Below are 16500 nucleotides of genomic sequence, written 5' to 3'. Positions count from 1 at the left end.
CCAGTTGTTTGAAACATAGCTCCGGCTCCGATGTATTTCATAAGATGCTATGCTACTAGCCTACTACTATTGGCTGAATTCACATAATTTAAGAGCAACCCTTCACCAAATTAAGAATTACTGGGAATTTGACAGCAGAGCAGTCACATGTTCATAGTAGCGATGGTACTGACTACTGACTGACCTATTGAGCTATATATTCCAAATTGAGCCTTCATCCTTAAACCTCAGTTTGTGACGTAATGGAGCCGGAGCTGGAGCCGGAGCAGTGGTATCAATGAGCTCCGGAGCTGGAGCTGGAGCTAATTTATGAGAAAAGAGAGCTCCGGAGCTGGAGCTGGAGCAATTTAAAATTTACGCCTGCTCCGAAGCCCTGGTTTTTATTGCTCCTTTGTGTGTAATCCTTGTTCACTTGTGCTTTGTACCATCTGACATTGTCAGTCGTGTTGTAAAGACGCCATCTGCCGTCGTTTAGCGCCCTCATCTGACGGTAGAAGAGTCTGCAGCGTTCTAGATGAATGGTTTGACTTTTAATCGATGTGTAAGCTCTATTTATTTTTCGCTAAGCAGGCCTACTAGTTACAACACGATTCATTAACTTGATTTCATTTCATCACAAGATCTATATTGGTATAGTGGTACAAGCGGCATCCGTGCCTGATAACGAACTTTGTAGACGTTTTTGTAAATGGGTTGAATCGTCCGCGGGTTGAATGGTCCGCGGGTTAATTGAATGGTCTTGGTTTGAATCGTCCGCCGTTTCAATCGTCCTGGGTTGAATCGTCCGCGGGTTGAATCGTACGTGGGTTGAATCGACCTAGAACCGGTTAACGTAATAATGATATCATGTTACTAAAACAAAAGAAAAGGTCCAATAGGCGTCGAGTTAAACCTGTTATCACACTGGTATTCAATGAAAAATGTTGTATTGGAATACACTTTTCCAACCTTTGAAAACGAAAGATAAGAGTAGACCCGCAACAACGGTACCTAATAGACCAGCCTAAATCTACAAGCATATATGTTTAACATAGGCTATTTTGATGGGGTTGGCCTAAATGAGCAATATAGTATACAGATCGAAAACAATGTATAATTCTTGTTTTCGGAAATCTGCTTTGCGAAGCATTGCATTGTGTGCCTATGATTTCCTGTTGTCAGATTTAAGTCGTGGCATAAATGTCGTGTCTGCCTATCCTGCGTGTATTATTCACAGTTGTTCAATGCAATCAGTCTAATAAGATCGTCGCTGTAACATGGACGTCTTTATGCTGTTGCTGTGCCAATGTTTTGTTTTAATGTAATTGTTCAAAGAAACTTCAACATAATCAGTATATACAGTTGTCATTCCAGTCTAACCATCGTTGAGTTCAATTTCAAGAAGTTCAGTGTTAAGATAGACAAATTTATTGTCATCTTTACAAGCCAACAAGGACTTTGGTCATATATTACAGCAGTGGAAAACAAGCCATTATAATATTGATCACGGCTAATTGAAGCTAGTCTTCAAACAATAAGCCGTCAAGATGAACAATCAAATCTGTGGGTGAGAATGTAAATGGTCCAATATAAAATTAAAAGGCGTAGTAGCAAGAAAAACTTGAAACAAAGTATAAAAGTTTATACTATAAAAGTAGAAAAGAGAAAAATTAAGGTGGCTAACGGATACACTTCCATGTAATTTCACCACGATTTCCCTAGATTTTTTGTGTTGGTGATTTTATGAGAATATCTGATTATTGTTTGATACAAACAAATAAGTTAACTGTAGCGGTAGATTTGTTAGAAGCCTCTATGAATAGGCTCACCTTAACAAGCAATATATGTTACAGGATTGGTTCAGCATTACCAGCATTATCACAATAACATTTCTATATATTAATAGAATAAGACTTCAGGTGTCAGTTACAGAAGAGTTGTAAGCGGCATGAGACAGATGGTGAAAAATTGTAATGCTAAAATTGTTTCTCTAATTATTATTTGCGTATGTTTTGCCATATCTGTTTTTCTGATGTTATACTGGGATCAGATTTACGGGATGTGGAGCTTCTGCAAAACTGACGATAATACTTGTAAGTAATTGTTAAACTTTAAGCCTTCTTTGTTTATATGAATTGTCTAGAAGCACTTAAAACGTAAATACCCATGTATTGACTGTCTACTTCACCAAAACGAACTTCGCTGTCGTATTTAGGTCTATATGAAATGTTATCATGATCTGAAGTCTTGAAGCATTACTTTCTGAGATTATATAGTGAATAGACGATCAACCTATAAGACAAAGGAAAACATATAGCAAAGGTTCCCAACCAAAGAAACGACTTTCGTTAGCAAGGACTTGCATTTACGTCATAGAGGTGCAAAAACTGTCCCAACGAAACAAATGCCAGCAAAAACTTCGGAAACCTTGGGCATACGAAAATTATTCTAGCCATTTAGATTTTGAAGATAGATTTAGATCAGAGAAAAGATTCGAGTTAGGTTTAGGTCACAATATTCAAGTTAGGTTTACAAAAAACCATGAAAACCGCTTCGAAAGTACATTATTTTTCGGTAAAATAGAGACGTTCTATTCTGAAAAGAGCTTTCCAAAAACGTTTTCAACTTGTATTATGACGTCACATTTCGGTTAACCTATAGGAGTGCTTTTCAACGTGTAAGATTGTAGTACAGTGTTTCTCAACCCCGAGTCCACGGACTCATTTGAGTCCGCGTAAGATTTTTGTGAGTCCGCAAACCCATTAATTTACCGTATATAATTAAATTAGGCATAGGTCATAATTTTCGCGACAGTTTTTCGCCTAAAAAAGTAGGGGTCGCAAGAGATACTTTTTTCTCATTTTAAAAAAAGTTCGCAAGTGTCAGCGCCTTTTTTGTTTCTTTCCTTCTCCCGAAATGCGATTTCACCTGCGCACGTCACACCAGGTCATGCTCGCAAATGTATGTGCATAGGAAGCCAGATTAGGCATTGTTGGTGGCGAAAAGTTAAAATATTTCAAAACTTAATGTAATATCTAATCATAGCAAAACGAAAGCAGGTGTTTGCATATAATGATGATTAATTGACGCTTGGATTTACTTCGGTCGAGGTAAATGGTGAAGTTAGGCCACAGTGTGTGTTGTGCTTAAAAGTCTTAGCACACAGCCGAAGCAAAACTTCGTGGACACCTAGAAGCAAACCATGAAAAATTCGTCAACAAGTCTCTTGATGTGTTTAAAGAAAAAGAATATCAGGTAAAGAGAAGTCGCTTGATCACCCAACCGTTTGGGGAAGATTAGTTTACTCTCACAACAAAGCAGTGCGCGCTTCTTTCTCTGCTGCTTGGATAATAATTGCTCGAGAGTCGAGAAGTCGACAAGCGCTTCCGTGCGAAGGCAGACAAGACTGCATGCAAATGCAAATCAAGCGTAAAACAACGTAACATGTACTTGCGTGAAGCTGGATTTTCAACATTGGCTATGGTTAAAACCAAACACCGGAATGAACTTTAACCAGAAGACGATATCAGATGTGCGTTGACGACCATAATTCCTGATTCCGACAAACTTGTGAAACAAGTTCAGGGACAAGGTTCTCACTGAGACAGGTTGAGCAAAGGTCGTAATTTTCAAGGTTCTCATTGAGATTTACATTGCAAATGTGCCCAATAAAAAAACCGCTTCTGCTTTTTTTTGTGTTGTGTTACTGTTTTAGTGTTGAACTAACTTATTTTTTATTCCTATTACCTGAGTCCGCGAATACTTATGCTAACGGAAAATAGTCCGTGGGCTAAAAAGGTTGAGAAACACTTAAAGTGTAGTAGGACAGGAAGGTGGATGAGACTCCGAACAGGCCTATTGGCATTGCATAGGATCTCAGTAAAAGCATTAAAAGGCGAATGGATTGAAAAGATTGCTATAATAGTTCGGTTTTTAACAAAAACTTACTCCGGCTCAGTACGAACTCGCATTAGACGTCACTCAAAAGGATCTTGCGTTTTTTTTTATCTACAACAGCAATATCTATGATTGCACATAAACAATCGAACCGTGAGAACCGACAGGTTGCTGTAAATTTTACTTTAATATGAACTTTTATATGTTGTCAAGAACGAGTATTCTCAAAACCACGTGACAACCACTTCAAGGCTTTTATTTCAGCAGAGTTAAATGACAGGGTAAAATGAAAAGTAGGTGTAACGCTAGAAACGTTGCCATTTTTCTTTCCTTTTGCTTCGCAATTGTATTAGTTGCTTCATGGACGAAGATGAGCGACGGGACATGGAACGTTCCGACCAATGACGACAATCCTCGTACGTTAAATTTAAGTTCATTGTCTGTTGTACGGTTCAATTCACGTTTGTGTAGTATTCTGATATTCTTACCACCATGTGTTTTGTGAAATTAACGTAGTGAATTATTCGATGGATGTTGGATTGATTAATATTTATGAATAATACTTTATAGATTATAGGCTACAAATATCGGACAAAATGGCTCTTGCTGAATGCCAAGGAAAATTAAAGCAAACAAGTAAAATGAGTGCAATCTCATCTGCAGGTATAATTGTTTTCATATGTTCTAATTTAATAAACAAATAGTTGAATTAAAGGCCTGGTTTGACCAATGCCGATATAAGCACGTTAAACATAAAACGTCAACTCCGTTTGAATAATTAATTGATTGTACAATTGAAATGTTGCACCTAGAAGTTTTACGATTAAATGGCCTGAAAGAATCATTTTGTGTCAAATGTATGTCCATGTTCTTTATTTCTACACGTGCACAGTTTAGCATTTAGGCCTACGCTTAGAAAGTGAATGCTATTACTGTAGCCTACTTTTGGCTTCACAACATTGTCTGTACGATTTATTTAATGTAAGTGACGCATCCGGCAAACCGTTTTCGAATTTTCATACAGACCAATCCCGTTGCATCATTTTCATTTTTATCGTTTTCAGAAAATTTGTAAATTTCACGTAAGCGTTGCCACAATGGACAATTCTTTATTAAGACAGTGTAGCCATAACAACAAGCTATGGTAACAAAGCAACTGGCTTTGGATACTATCGCCAAACGGGCGAAACAATATACACAGGCCAGAAATTCAACTGCCTCCACGGAAGGTTTGACGGTACCAATCTAACGCCAAACGGGCGAAACAATATACACAGGCCAGAAATTCAACTGCCTCCACGGAAGGTTTGACGGTACCAATCTAACGCCAAACGGGCGAAACAATATACGCAGGCCAGAAATTCAACTGCCTCCACGGAAGGTTTGACGGTACCAATCTAACGCCAAACGGGCGAAACAATATACACAGGCCGGATTCAACTGCTTCCAAGGTAGTGATGTTAATACAAAAAGAAATAGTAAAACCCGACAACAAAGTATATCCTACTTCACCTGTCAATGCTAACAAAGCGGCCGGAATGAGGAGGATGTGGAACAATGTAATCAGTAATCACTTAAAGCTTTTCGCTTGCCAACAAGGCAACGAGGATGAGTAAACTCAAGACAAGGTAGCTATTGAAAAACTTTGCTAAACCAACTATGTAAAATCCGCCCGTCGTTAGCGATAACTGCTGGGCGCTAGGCGGATCGTACAGGACCTAATTCAACACGATTTCTTTCACCATTATTCGCTTACGCGTTCCTGAATTTCACTGTTACCTTTGCTGTAACAAGCCGATTGAAAAAAGGGTGATGTATTTTCCACGCTCAAAGAAATACTGACAAACCAAGAACGGTTTTTAAATACTGGCTTTCCCAGCAGTAACAAAAGGCAACAGGCTCAGATCAACTTTGGCAACAAAACTGAGCAATTATATTTGCGTCATTAATTAATTGGCGGATGTGACGTAACGCACGCGCGGAGCCTTTGAAGGGAAGTTACCGAAAACAAATCAAAAAGCGCAGAACACATAGGCCTACATAGTGCACACGAGAACGTGGCGGGTAGAATCTTACACTAATTGCGCAACATGCAACCCTGTCGGATTGCAAACTTTAAAATCTAAATTACAGTGTAAGTCATATGCATAGAAAATTGTGTTTAAGAAATCTGACGGACGGATCTTTCAAAAGCAGAGCAGCCAGACAGCAGCATACAGCTGTTATTTATAGATAGAACCATTAATTATTTATTGCATTATAGATATACCATAAACAACCCGTTCTCGAATTCTTATACTGACCAATCCCGTTGCATTGTAATGCGTCTTATGACTTATGGGCTTTGACGTGGTTACCTTTGTGGTATCTTGAATTTTTGATTTTCTATCCGTTTGCCAAGTCCGTACTTTCGAAATGGCGGCTATAACTAACCACCGAGCTCAATTAACTAAACAACGCACAAACTCTATTGGGTGAAATCTGACTTGAACACTAATTAATTGGGTAATTGGCGTGCATCTTTCCGAGGCCAACTAAACAACGGCACGGTAAAACTTTATAGCAAAAGCGATTATATACAGTATGTTTCAAGTATGACACGTTGATTCCCATGCTAAGCAAAAATGCAGCACCGTTACACGTGCAATCGTGCACTAGAGCTGACATTGTTCCACGGCCTTGTCTGCAACCTTGCTGGCACGCGAAACCAGCTGGGCTACAGCGCTTTTGAGTCACTTTCTCGCTTGCCGGGGAATGAAGTCACTCCTATGCTAATGTCACAAATTTCAACAAATGAAACTTACCAAGGCAATGGTGCCATATCGATTGTCGCACATCGATACAATTTTGCAGATTTTCTCAACTATATGTCTAATTTCGTCATTGTTTCAACCACAAAAGGAGATTACTTGAAGTTTAAGGTTCATTACCTTATTGCTTAAACGGAACATTTTTACTTCCCTCACTTTTCTCTTTCCTTTAAGAGTAACTTTGTTGCCAATATTTTTAACGTATCAGCTGTTCAGATGGGCAGTCGGTACTTTGAAAGTAACGTCGGTAACTGTACCGGTACTTGGCAAAAAATGTACCGACGGTTCCGATATTCGGAATTATTTTAAAAAAGTAGTTCGGTACTTTATGTGTAAAAGATGCTGCTGCAAATGCACTGTTTGCCGCTATTATGCCCCCGGTAAAGGTTACTCCAGGTCAAAACAAATGTGACGTTAATCGCTTGCAATTTTGCTTGACATTTCTAGATTAAAAAGATCAACAATTGCTAAAATTAGTATTAAAGATTAATCAATATGTATTTTTGAAAACATATTTGTTAAAATTTTGAAATTGTCACGTGAAAAGTACCGAGTACCGGGACTGACTGAAATTTCTTGAAAAAAGTAATTTTGTACAGAGATTCGGTACTTTTTCTCAAAAGTACCGGAGGTACCGGTATCGGTACAGAAAAAGTACCGCGGTACAGTAATTCGGTATTATAGTACAGCGGTACAGCCAACCTATGCAGCTGTTGATGTCCAACATATCTTCCTACTATATCTAGTCTTTTAGCATAGATTTAAATGCATAAATTTCAACATAACTGCTAAATCTGGTTACAGTGTCGTAGTGTTGTTGTAAAAACGTAAAATGTAAAAGGGCAAGTATACCTGGATAAACTCCTAACCTACATCGTGTATAGTAGCCTACTAACGGTGGAAATAAAAACAAGACTTTAAGTGCTTATCGCAATTCAAATTGCTTTTATTTCATCCTATGATGTGACCCAACGTTCAAACCTTGGTATTAATCCATGCTTAGCAGTATAACGGAAGACGGAAGAGTGGGAAATGGGACTTGTCACAGCATCCTTCGGCCCTGCAACCCGCACATATATTCATATATCATAATTGAAACCTACGTTTCAGATTTCCTTTATGTAGAAGAATTACTAAAAATGCAATTACTCGAAAGTCGCCGCATAGAGATACCTGAAATCTAAACTAGACTTGCCTGAGACTACTTCATACCGTAATATGACAAAAATCTACTCTCTACTTTCCGTTACATAGACCAAAAATCAGAAATGGATTTTTCGGCCTAAAAACAAACATTTCTCTCTTTTTCAGCCTAATTTCTATCTAAGTTTAGCGCGCGAACTGGAACTTTGAAACGCGGCAACTGCCAGGGGAATTTCCAGGCTAAAAACAACACCAAACATGCTGCGCTCTGATTGGTCTAAACAGTTTTTTTAAAACCTTACGTAAGGCGTTTAACTAAATTAGATAAATCTTATTTTTTAGGCATACACCCCTGAATGTATTTGTTGGTTAGTTAAGGCAATACCGCTAATGATGACTGGCTGACTAAACTGACCAGCTAATCTCAAAGTTTATGTAACGTAAAAGGTGGCGAGGTTGTAGCCTACCTCGCAAAACGAGCATTAACGTTAATTTTGCATGTTTTTTGCAGGTAATGGGCCAAAGGAATTGCCGGAGATTTTAGAACGTAAGTAAATGATGAGAAGTGAACGAGATTTCTGCTTAAACACTTTGTGCTAAGTTCGAATTTATTTACAGCACGGTTACCCATTGCTGTTGCAGCGGTGCTTACAAGTAGTTTGCCCTATAGGACTTTAGCTAGGTCGTGAAAGCTGCTGTAGCTACTAAGGCCCAAATTAAACTAAAACGTAGAAAAATTCCTATCCTTAAGTTAGGCAAAAGGAAACTTGCTTTCGACTGTATTAACGAATTTCTGATATTATTTTTGCAGCTTTGGCAAACAAGGAGCTGAAACCTCCCGGAGAAGCTTCCCCCGAAGAAGAGCTTGAAAGAATTTGGAATTATATGTACCAGCGACAGGTATGAATGTTAGATAGACATCATTAATGCGCTAAGTTATATTTGATATATTTCATAGTGCTTCGGGAACTTAAAAAGCAGCTGATTTTTATAATTAAAACGACCGTAAGCACAAGGATCAATGTAATGATCAATATAATGATCAATATAGTAATTATTAACGCCCGAAGTTATACTTGGTACTGTATATTTTACTGTGCCTCGTATAAACTCCGACAAAAGTTGATATTTTATCTCGGTATAGGCCTACGAGAAGCATGATATAACTATATGCATAAGGAACGTGATTTCTACCTTTCTGTCTTCAGTATCATTGCACTGAGAGCAAATACCTTGGTGGTCAGCCCAGTGGACCTTTCAAAGGAGACGGAGCTTATGATCTTTGTGTAGAAAAGCAATTCTGGCCGCAAGGTGGCGATAAAGCAAAATGCTTGGTTTATTCTTTCGGGATTAACAACGATTTTAGTTTTGATGATGAAATGGCAAAACTCGGATGCGAGGTTCACTCATTTGACCCCTGTAAGTATAAAACCGGTTTGACTTGCAATAGGTATCGTTATTGATCAGTGTTGTAGGTTAATGGTAGTGTGCAACCATCGTATTTTGTTTTTAAGCGATGATTTCTGAACAGTTTTTGCTTTATACAGCCATGACACTTGCTGACAATTCGGTCACAAACACTGGCGTAATTTTCCACAAAATAGGAATTTCAAACGAAGACAACGACAGCGGATTTAACGGATGGAAAATGAGAACTCTCAGTGAGCAAGAAAGCTAATTTTTCGAATGTTGCCTTAACTTTTTGCCAAAACGTCGTACTCAGAAATGGTTTAACTTAAATGGCACACTAGCGCACACTTGACATAACGTATTCACTTTGACATAACTGTATTGTGAACATATTAATCCAAAGCAATATTTCACAAATTAACCATGCTTTATGTAGATTACCTGCTGAAGATTTGGCGAAACTTAATTTATTTCAATACTTTAAATTTTAGAAACTCTTATCAAAGAACTTGGACACGAAGATAGACATTTGGATTTTCTTAAAGTCGACACGGATAGAGGCGATGGAACGGGATTTGAAGACGTCGTAAGTTTATGACAATCAAGTTTGAAATATGTTAATAAAACTTGTTTACCACCTCTCTATCTTAGGTGCCTGTTGTGACAATGGCAATTTGTTTTACAATACAATGTTTATCATTCGTATGAATTATTATCCATTTCAGGTAATGCAAGAATTACTTGAGACCGGGCTCTACAAATGTGTTCGCCAGTTTTCGTTTGAATTACACATGCCTGGACCACTAACCCAGCCAAGACTTTTAAACCGCTGCAGGCTCCTATATCGTCAGATGAGGGCGTTAAACGACGGCGGATGGCGTCTTTACAACACGACTGACAATGTCAGATGGTACAAAGCACAAGTGAACCAGGATTACACACAAAGGAGCAATAAAAACGATATTGTGAAGGGCGGTGGTGCAGTAATTCTATGGGAATCATCATTCGTGAATTTCGAAGTGACTGGTACCTGTAAGGAAGTGCTGTCCCGATAGAAATATTGCGAAAAACCTAAAACTATTCTTATAATTACAACGAAAAATCTTCATATTTATTACTAACATTATCTAAAGGTATAACTTTGTTTTACGGAAATGGTTGTTTAGTTGGCTGTTATTTATGTTGTACGTACGACAACAAACCCTACCTTTTCTTCATATGATTTTAGGATATCTCTGTAACCAGCGTGAGGTCACTAATCATGCAATTATGTTTGGCACTTCCGAACTAACTGCATCATGCTTTGACGTACTGCGTGGTGCTATAAATATTTTGAGCTCATGCTGAAATATATTGTTTTAGCGATGATTGTTAGAGATATAGCGTAATAATTACAGAAATGATTAGTGGACGTCACATACATGTGCTCGGCACTACAGAGTTGCCTTATAGATTAGTTAAAGCCTAACCACATTGGACTACGGTTCTTTCAGCCTGTCGCTGACTCAACCACGAAAACCATATAAAGAGATGTATTGTTTACTAAGTCTTGATTCATATTTGCTTTTTGCCGCAATTGTATGTCTATGCCGTAATGACATGTGTACGGGTTCCCAAAGGGCTCAAATTTGGCATTAGATTTACCTGATACTGGTTTCAACTCTATTAATTACATACCTGCCCATACGGGTACGTTTTGTGGTACCTCAGAGTTGGAACTAAGTTATTATTTCATTAATTACAATCAATCAATATTTTATACGTCAACTCAAATAATTATTTGTCTTAAGTGCAGTCGAGCCAAGTCAAGTTATGAATCGGGCCGTTGTCATGCACACTCTATTGTTCCTTGTCCTATATTTTGCACACGATAAAGTCTTAAATACACGAAATTCTGACAACTTTTTAAAACAAACCCCTTCGTATTGTTGTTAAAGTGAGATTATCAAAGCGAGCTATAACAAAGTTCACGGCAAGCATGAACACTGAGCAGAGACCCGGGAATGTAGTTTATGAAGCGGCCGGAGTCGGACAAAGAATTTCTTTTGGAAATGGTGTTAAATCGAATTAAGGCAACGTCCAAAAATGTTTATAGGCCTAACAGGATTTATAATACGTAGGCCTACCTTCTATGAAATTTGAATTAAGCCAGAGATAAAACTAACGTGTAAATGATTTAAAGGTAACGATATCATGTTGACGAGCAATCACGTTCTTATCATTGTCGTCCTAGTCAGTAGAATTTCAACTGATGAAACATTTAAGCCTGCAGATTAAGTTACTTTTCTTCCTTTTCACGTCAACAACTTAATGATAATATCAAGTTACTAAAACAAAAGAAAGTCCTATAGGCATCGAGGTAGACCCGTTACCACAATGGTATTCAATGAAAAATGTTGTATTGGAATACGTTTTTCCAACCTCTGACAGTGAAAGATAAAAGTATACTCGCGTCCATTATGGTACCTAATAGACCAGTCTAAATCCACAAGCTTATATGTTGAACATAGGCTATTTCGATCGGGTTGGCCTGAATCAGCAGTTTTTGTGAAATGTTTTTAGTCTAAAATGGACAGGAAACCTTGCTATGTGTAGTAAGTTATCGTTTTCAGATTTGATTTGTGCCTGACTAATTGAATTGTTTAGGTAGCAATATTTCGAACAAATCTCTTTTTAGGAAATCAAAAGATCGGTTGCACGATGAAGCGAAAAGATAGAAAGAGTTTATGATGCATGGAATATTTGCAATTAGGATAATCTAACTTCATGAAATGACATTAAAACTAGAATTCATGCAGTCCAATGTAAATCAAGAGGTGTAGCAGCAAGAAAAACTTGAAACAAAGTCAAAAAGTTTGTACTATAAAAGTAGAAAAAAGAAAAATTAATGTGGCTAACGGATACACTTCCAAGTAATTTCACCACGATTTCCCTACATTTTTTGCTTTGTTGATTTTATGAAAATACCTGATTACTGTTTGATACAAACAAATAAGTTAACTGTAGCTGTAGATTCGTTAGAAGCCGATATGAATAGGCTCATTTTTACAAGCAATATATATTACAGGGTTGGTTCGGCATTACCAGCATTATCCCCATAACATTTCTATATATTAATACATTAAAACTTCATGTGTCTGTTCCAGAAGAGTTGTAAGCGGCACGAGAAAGATGGTGAAAAAATGTAATGTTAAATATGTTTCTCTAATTATTTGCGAATGTTTTGCCATATCTGTTTTTCTGATGTTGTACTGGGATCAGATTTACGGGATGTGGAGCTTCTCCAAAACTGACGAGAATTCTTGTAAGTAATTGTTAAACTTTAAGCCTTTTTTGTATACAGTGAGACCTCGTTAATCCGGACCACTTCGTTTCGTCAAAAAATGTCGGTTTAGCGGGGTATCCGGATTATCGGAAAGTAAAAAATCAATCAATCTTGCAAATGCAGTACCGTGTTAAAAATGCAGTATGCACCTTACTCCAATTCTAAGTACCGAGTTTCTGGCTGGACAGCAACTAAAATAAAATTATATTTTTTGTATGATCCGACCCAGTGTCGAACCCCAGAACCACCGTATTAAAGACGAATGCTCTAAGCCAGAAGTGACGAACATGCGGCCGCAAATCGGTTTGACAACCGCTCTTGCATGGCGAAGCATTCCGGCTGGACCAGCAGTCTTGAACTTTCTTTGACCTGTTTCAAATCTTTGCGCAATGCGATATCAAAAGCTGATAGCACGATTGAGTTGCAGCAGTATGTCTTCAATAGACTGCCGCTCTCAACCGATGTACTGTACGTATTTTTTTTGCGACCGCGAAAGCGTTGTTTGTTACTGTTGATGAACAACGCAACGTTATTATGAACAACGCAGACCGCAACGTTATTATGCGTAGATAATCGGCTATTGTTTCGTCAACTAACTACATACTGTATTAGGACAATCGTGAATCATTTTCGCTTAACTGGTAATAATCCGGTTTATCGGATTTTATTGCTATTGATTTAGCACATTTGTTCCAAAACTTTTGTGTCGGAGTCGGACAGCGGGGTTTCCGGATTAAAGGGGTAAAATGCATAGGAAGAAATCCGTTCCCGGCAGTTTTGTGTCGGATAGCGGGGATTCCGGTTCATCGGGGTCCGGATTAACGAGGTCTCACTGTATATGAATTGTCTAGAATCTAGATGCACGTGAAACGTAAATACCCATGTATTGACTGTCTACTTCACCAAAACGAACTTCGCTGTCGTATATAGGTCCATATGAAATGTTATCATGATCTGAAGTCTTGAAGCATTATTTTCTGTAGTTATATAGTGGATAGACGATCAACCTATATTTTAACCAAACGGTCGATTACACGTTCTGCATGGTTTAGATAAAGTGCTTCATGAGACTTTACTCAAACAAAAATTACAAGCTGAGAAACTTGCTTTAATTTTCATTAAAAGGTACTGTTATCTTAGTATCTGGCAAACGCTGTTAAGCCTTGACGCTGGCACGCACTATCACACGTACATTTTTTCTTGTCATTTGCTTAATGAGATCGTATGTAGAGTGAAATGGATACAAACTAGTAGTACAGTAATGGGCATGAACAAAATGAAATGAATTCATCCTTTTTTGCTGATTTATAGTGGTAGCCTAATAATCATCCTATAATACTGACTTTTATCTACATTATTAACAAAATAAGAAGATTTTTTAATGCGCATGGAGTTGCCGAATATCCTATTGCGTAATATTTACCAAAGTAGCCTACATTTGTAGACATTTGGTCAAGAACTTTGAATTTGGGCAGTTTTACGCGATAGTTTCGGTGCAACTCTAGTAAGCTCTTATTCAAAACAATACCATAAAAGCATCATACAAAGTTTCTCATAAAATTGTTGAGTTTTATCTGTGCAGCTGCCTGTAAGAACAGCAAGAAGCTGGTTCCATCTGCTATGAAACCCATTCCGCCCATTATAGAACGTAAGTATCGTTACGAAAACACACAAAAGTGTAAGTTACCTTAGTATTTAAGCTCCGATTAATTTTCTAGCACTTACTCACACATAAGGATTTACAAAACGTTTCAAACTTTAAAGAAACTTCAATAAGCATAATATTTTCAGCTTTGGCAAACAAGGAACTGAAACCTCTCGGAAAAGCTTCTCCCGAAGAAGAGCTTGAAAGAATTTGGAATTATATCTACCAGCGACAGGTATGAGTAATTATTAGTTTTGATTACTTGATCAATATAGTATATATTAATGTCCAAAGTTATACACGGTAGTGTAAATTTTACTGTGCCTCGTATAAACTCCGACAAAAGTAGATATTTTATCTTGATATAAGCCGACGAGTAGCGCGATATAACTCTATGCATAAGGTAGGTGATTTCTACCTTTTTGTCTTCAGTATCATTGCACTGAGAGCAAATACCTTGGCGGTCTGACCAGTGGACCTTACATAGGAGACGGAGCTTATGATCTTTGTGTAGAGAAACAGTTCTGGCCGCAAGGTGGCGATAAAGGAAAATGTTTGGTTTATTCTTTCGGGATTAACAACGATTTTAGTTTTGATGATGAAATGGCAAAACTCGGATGCGAGGTGCACTCATTCGACCCCTGTAAGTATAAAACCGGTTTGACTTGCAATAGGTATCGTTATTGATCAGTGTTGTAGGCTAATGGTAGTGTGCAACCATCGTATTTTGTTTTTAAGCGATGATTTCTGAACAGTTTTTGCTTTATACAGCCATGACACTTGCTGACAATTCGGTCACAAACACTGGCGTAATTTTCCACAAAATAGGAATTTCAAACGAGGACAAAAACAGCGGATTTAACGGATGGAAAATGAGAACTCTCAGTGAGCAAGAAAGCTAATTTTTCGAATATAACTTACCTTGTTGCTGAAAAGTCGTGGATTTGTAGCCATCTCAAAAACGTCGAATCTGATCGTGGCAATAGCCTACAGACATATCAATTGAAGACGTCGTAAGTTTGTGACAATTAAGTTTATAATTTTTCACTAAAACTTATTAACAAGCTCACTGTCGTAGACGCCAGTAGCGAAAATAATACTTTATTTATTTCCAATGTAAGCCTACCTACTGTAGGTCATTCATATCAAGTTCCTATCCTTTTCAGGTAATGCAAGAATTACTTGAGACCGGACTCTACAAATGTGTTCGCCAGTTTTCGTTTGAATTACACATGCCTGGACCATTAACCCAACCAAAACATCTAGAACGCTGTAGATTCTTCTACCGTCAGATGAGGGCGCTAAACGACGGCGGATGGCGTCTTTACAACACGACTGACAATGTCAGATACAAAGCATCAGTGATTAAGGATTACACGCAAAGGAGCAATAAAAAGAAAATTATTAACGAGGCTGGTGCAGTAATTCTATGGGAATCCTCGTTTGTAAATTTTGAAGTGACTGGTACTTGCAAGGAAGCGATGATCCGATAAAAATGAAGCAAAACTAAAGGAACTTGCTATGATTGTCGCAAATATCTCCCAAAATTTGGCTATACTGTTTAGTAATTTAATTTAAACATTTAAGATAGGTCTCTTTGTTTTACAAAAGTTTTTGTTTAAATTCTATTTTTACGACCGACGCTTTATTAGCCTACATTCCTCTATATTTAAAAGTGAAGCAGACAATAGACTAACATTTCTCAACGAAATCTTTTTGCAACCAAAATTGTTTGAAAACAATTCTCCACAATGCCTGCAACACAAGAATAGTATAGTACTGTAATCCATTCAAATACTTAAACAGTTATGTTTTTGAGCAAACTATACTTACGATCCATCAATAGGCTATGTTTCTGGCAACACTCATTACGGTCGCGAACCGTGGCTTGAGAAAATCTGAAGTAGCTTGGTTATGTATTTGTAAGTTATACATTTTATTACGAAATCCGAGTCAATTAATTGTATAAATTAAATGCTTGCTTTAATTATTATCACTGTATTTAGTTACCAATCATGTTATTATATTTAGAAATAACTGTCTTTGCAGTAAATGGTGCTATAAACAAATTACTCTGTGTTTATATTGAAATACTTAGCTTTATTAAGAAAAAAACTAAAGAAACTTTGGACATTGTTTGTCATAATTACAATACGATTATTTCAACCACGAGATGTATAAGTTATATGTAGGCCTACCCATTAAACAATCAAGGCCAAGCTCGATTCAATTAGAATCAAAGTTCTTACATACTTTATAATTTCGTTGAAGCTGTAGTCCTCAACATGGGG

The 16500-nt window shown here is 37.5% G+C and overlaps 2 protein-coding genes across 3 annotated transcripts; both read left to right on the top strand.

Annotated features, from left to right (window-relative positions):
* Positions 1-2820: 2820 nt before the first annotated feature.
* LOC143459114 (putative methyltransferase-like protein 24) lies at positions 2821-11140 on the top strand. Its single transcript, XM_076956091.1, has 8 exons — positions 2821-4292; positions 4447-4539; positions 8341-8376; positions 8641-8729; positions 9038-9248; positions 9377-9490; positions 9731-9825; positions 9965-11140. Exons 1-8 carry the CDS (start codon positions 4163-4165, stop codon positions 10292-10294), a joined length of 1098 nt encoding a protein of 365 aa, XP_076812206.1. The 5' UTR covers positions 2821-4162; the 3' UTR covers positions 10295-11140.
* Positions 11141-11260: 120 nt separating this feature from the next.
* LOC143459115 (uncharacterized) lies at positions 11261-15514 on the top strand. Of its 2 annotated transcripts, XM_076956093.1 has the most exons (7): positions 11261-12092; positions 12386-12543; positions 14147-14212; positions 14356-14444; positions 14642-14852; positions 14981-15222; positions 15376-15514. In XM_076956093.1, exons 2-6 carry the CDS (start codon positions 12411-12413, stop codon positions 15109-15111), a joined length of 630 nt encoding a protein of 209 aa, XP_076812208.1. In that variant the 5' UTR covers positions 11261-12092; positions 12386-12410; the 3' UTR covers positions 15112-15222; positions 15376-15514. The 2 variants fall into 2 exon arrangements, with proteins under 2 accessions (XP_076812208.1, XP_076812207.1); XM_076956092.1 differs by having other exon boundaries at positions 11261-12543.
* The last annotated feature ends 986 nt before the right edge of the window (positions 15515-16500 follow it).

This window comes from Clavelina lepadiformis, chromosome 5 (genome assembly GCF_947623445.1).
Source record: "Clavelina lepadiformis chromosome 5, kaClaLepa1.1, whole genome shotgun sequence".
In the NCBI taxonomy this organism is placed as follows: domain Eukaryota; kingdom Metazoa; phylum Chordata; class Ascidiacea; order Aplousobranchia; family Clavelinidae; genus Clavelina; species Clavelina lepadiformis.
Note: the sequence above shows the minus strand (reverse complement) of the source record. Positions and strands in the feature narration are given on the sequence as shown.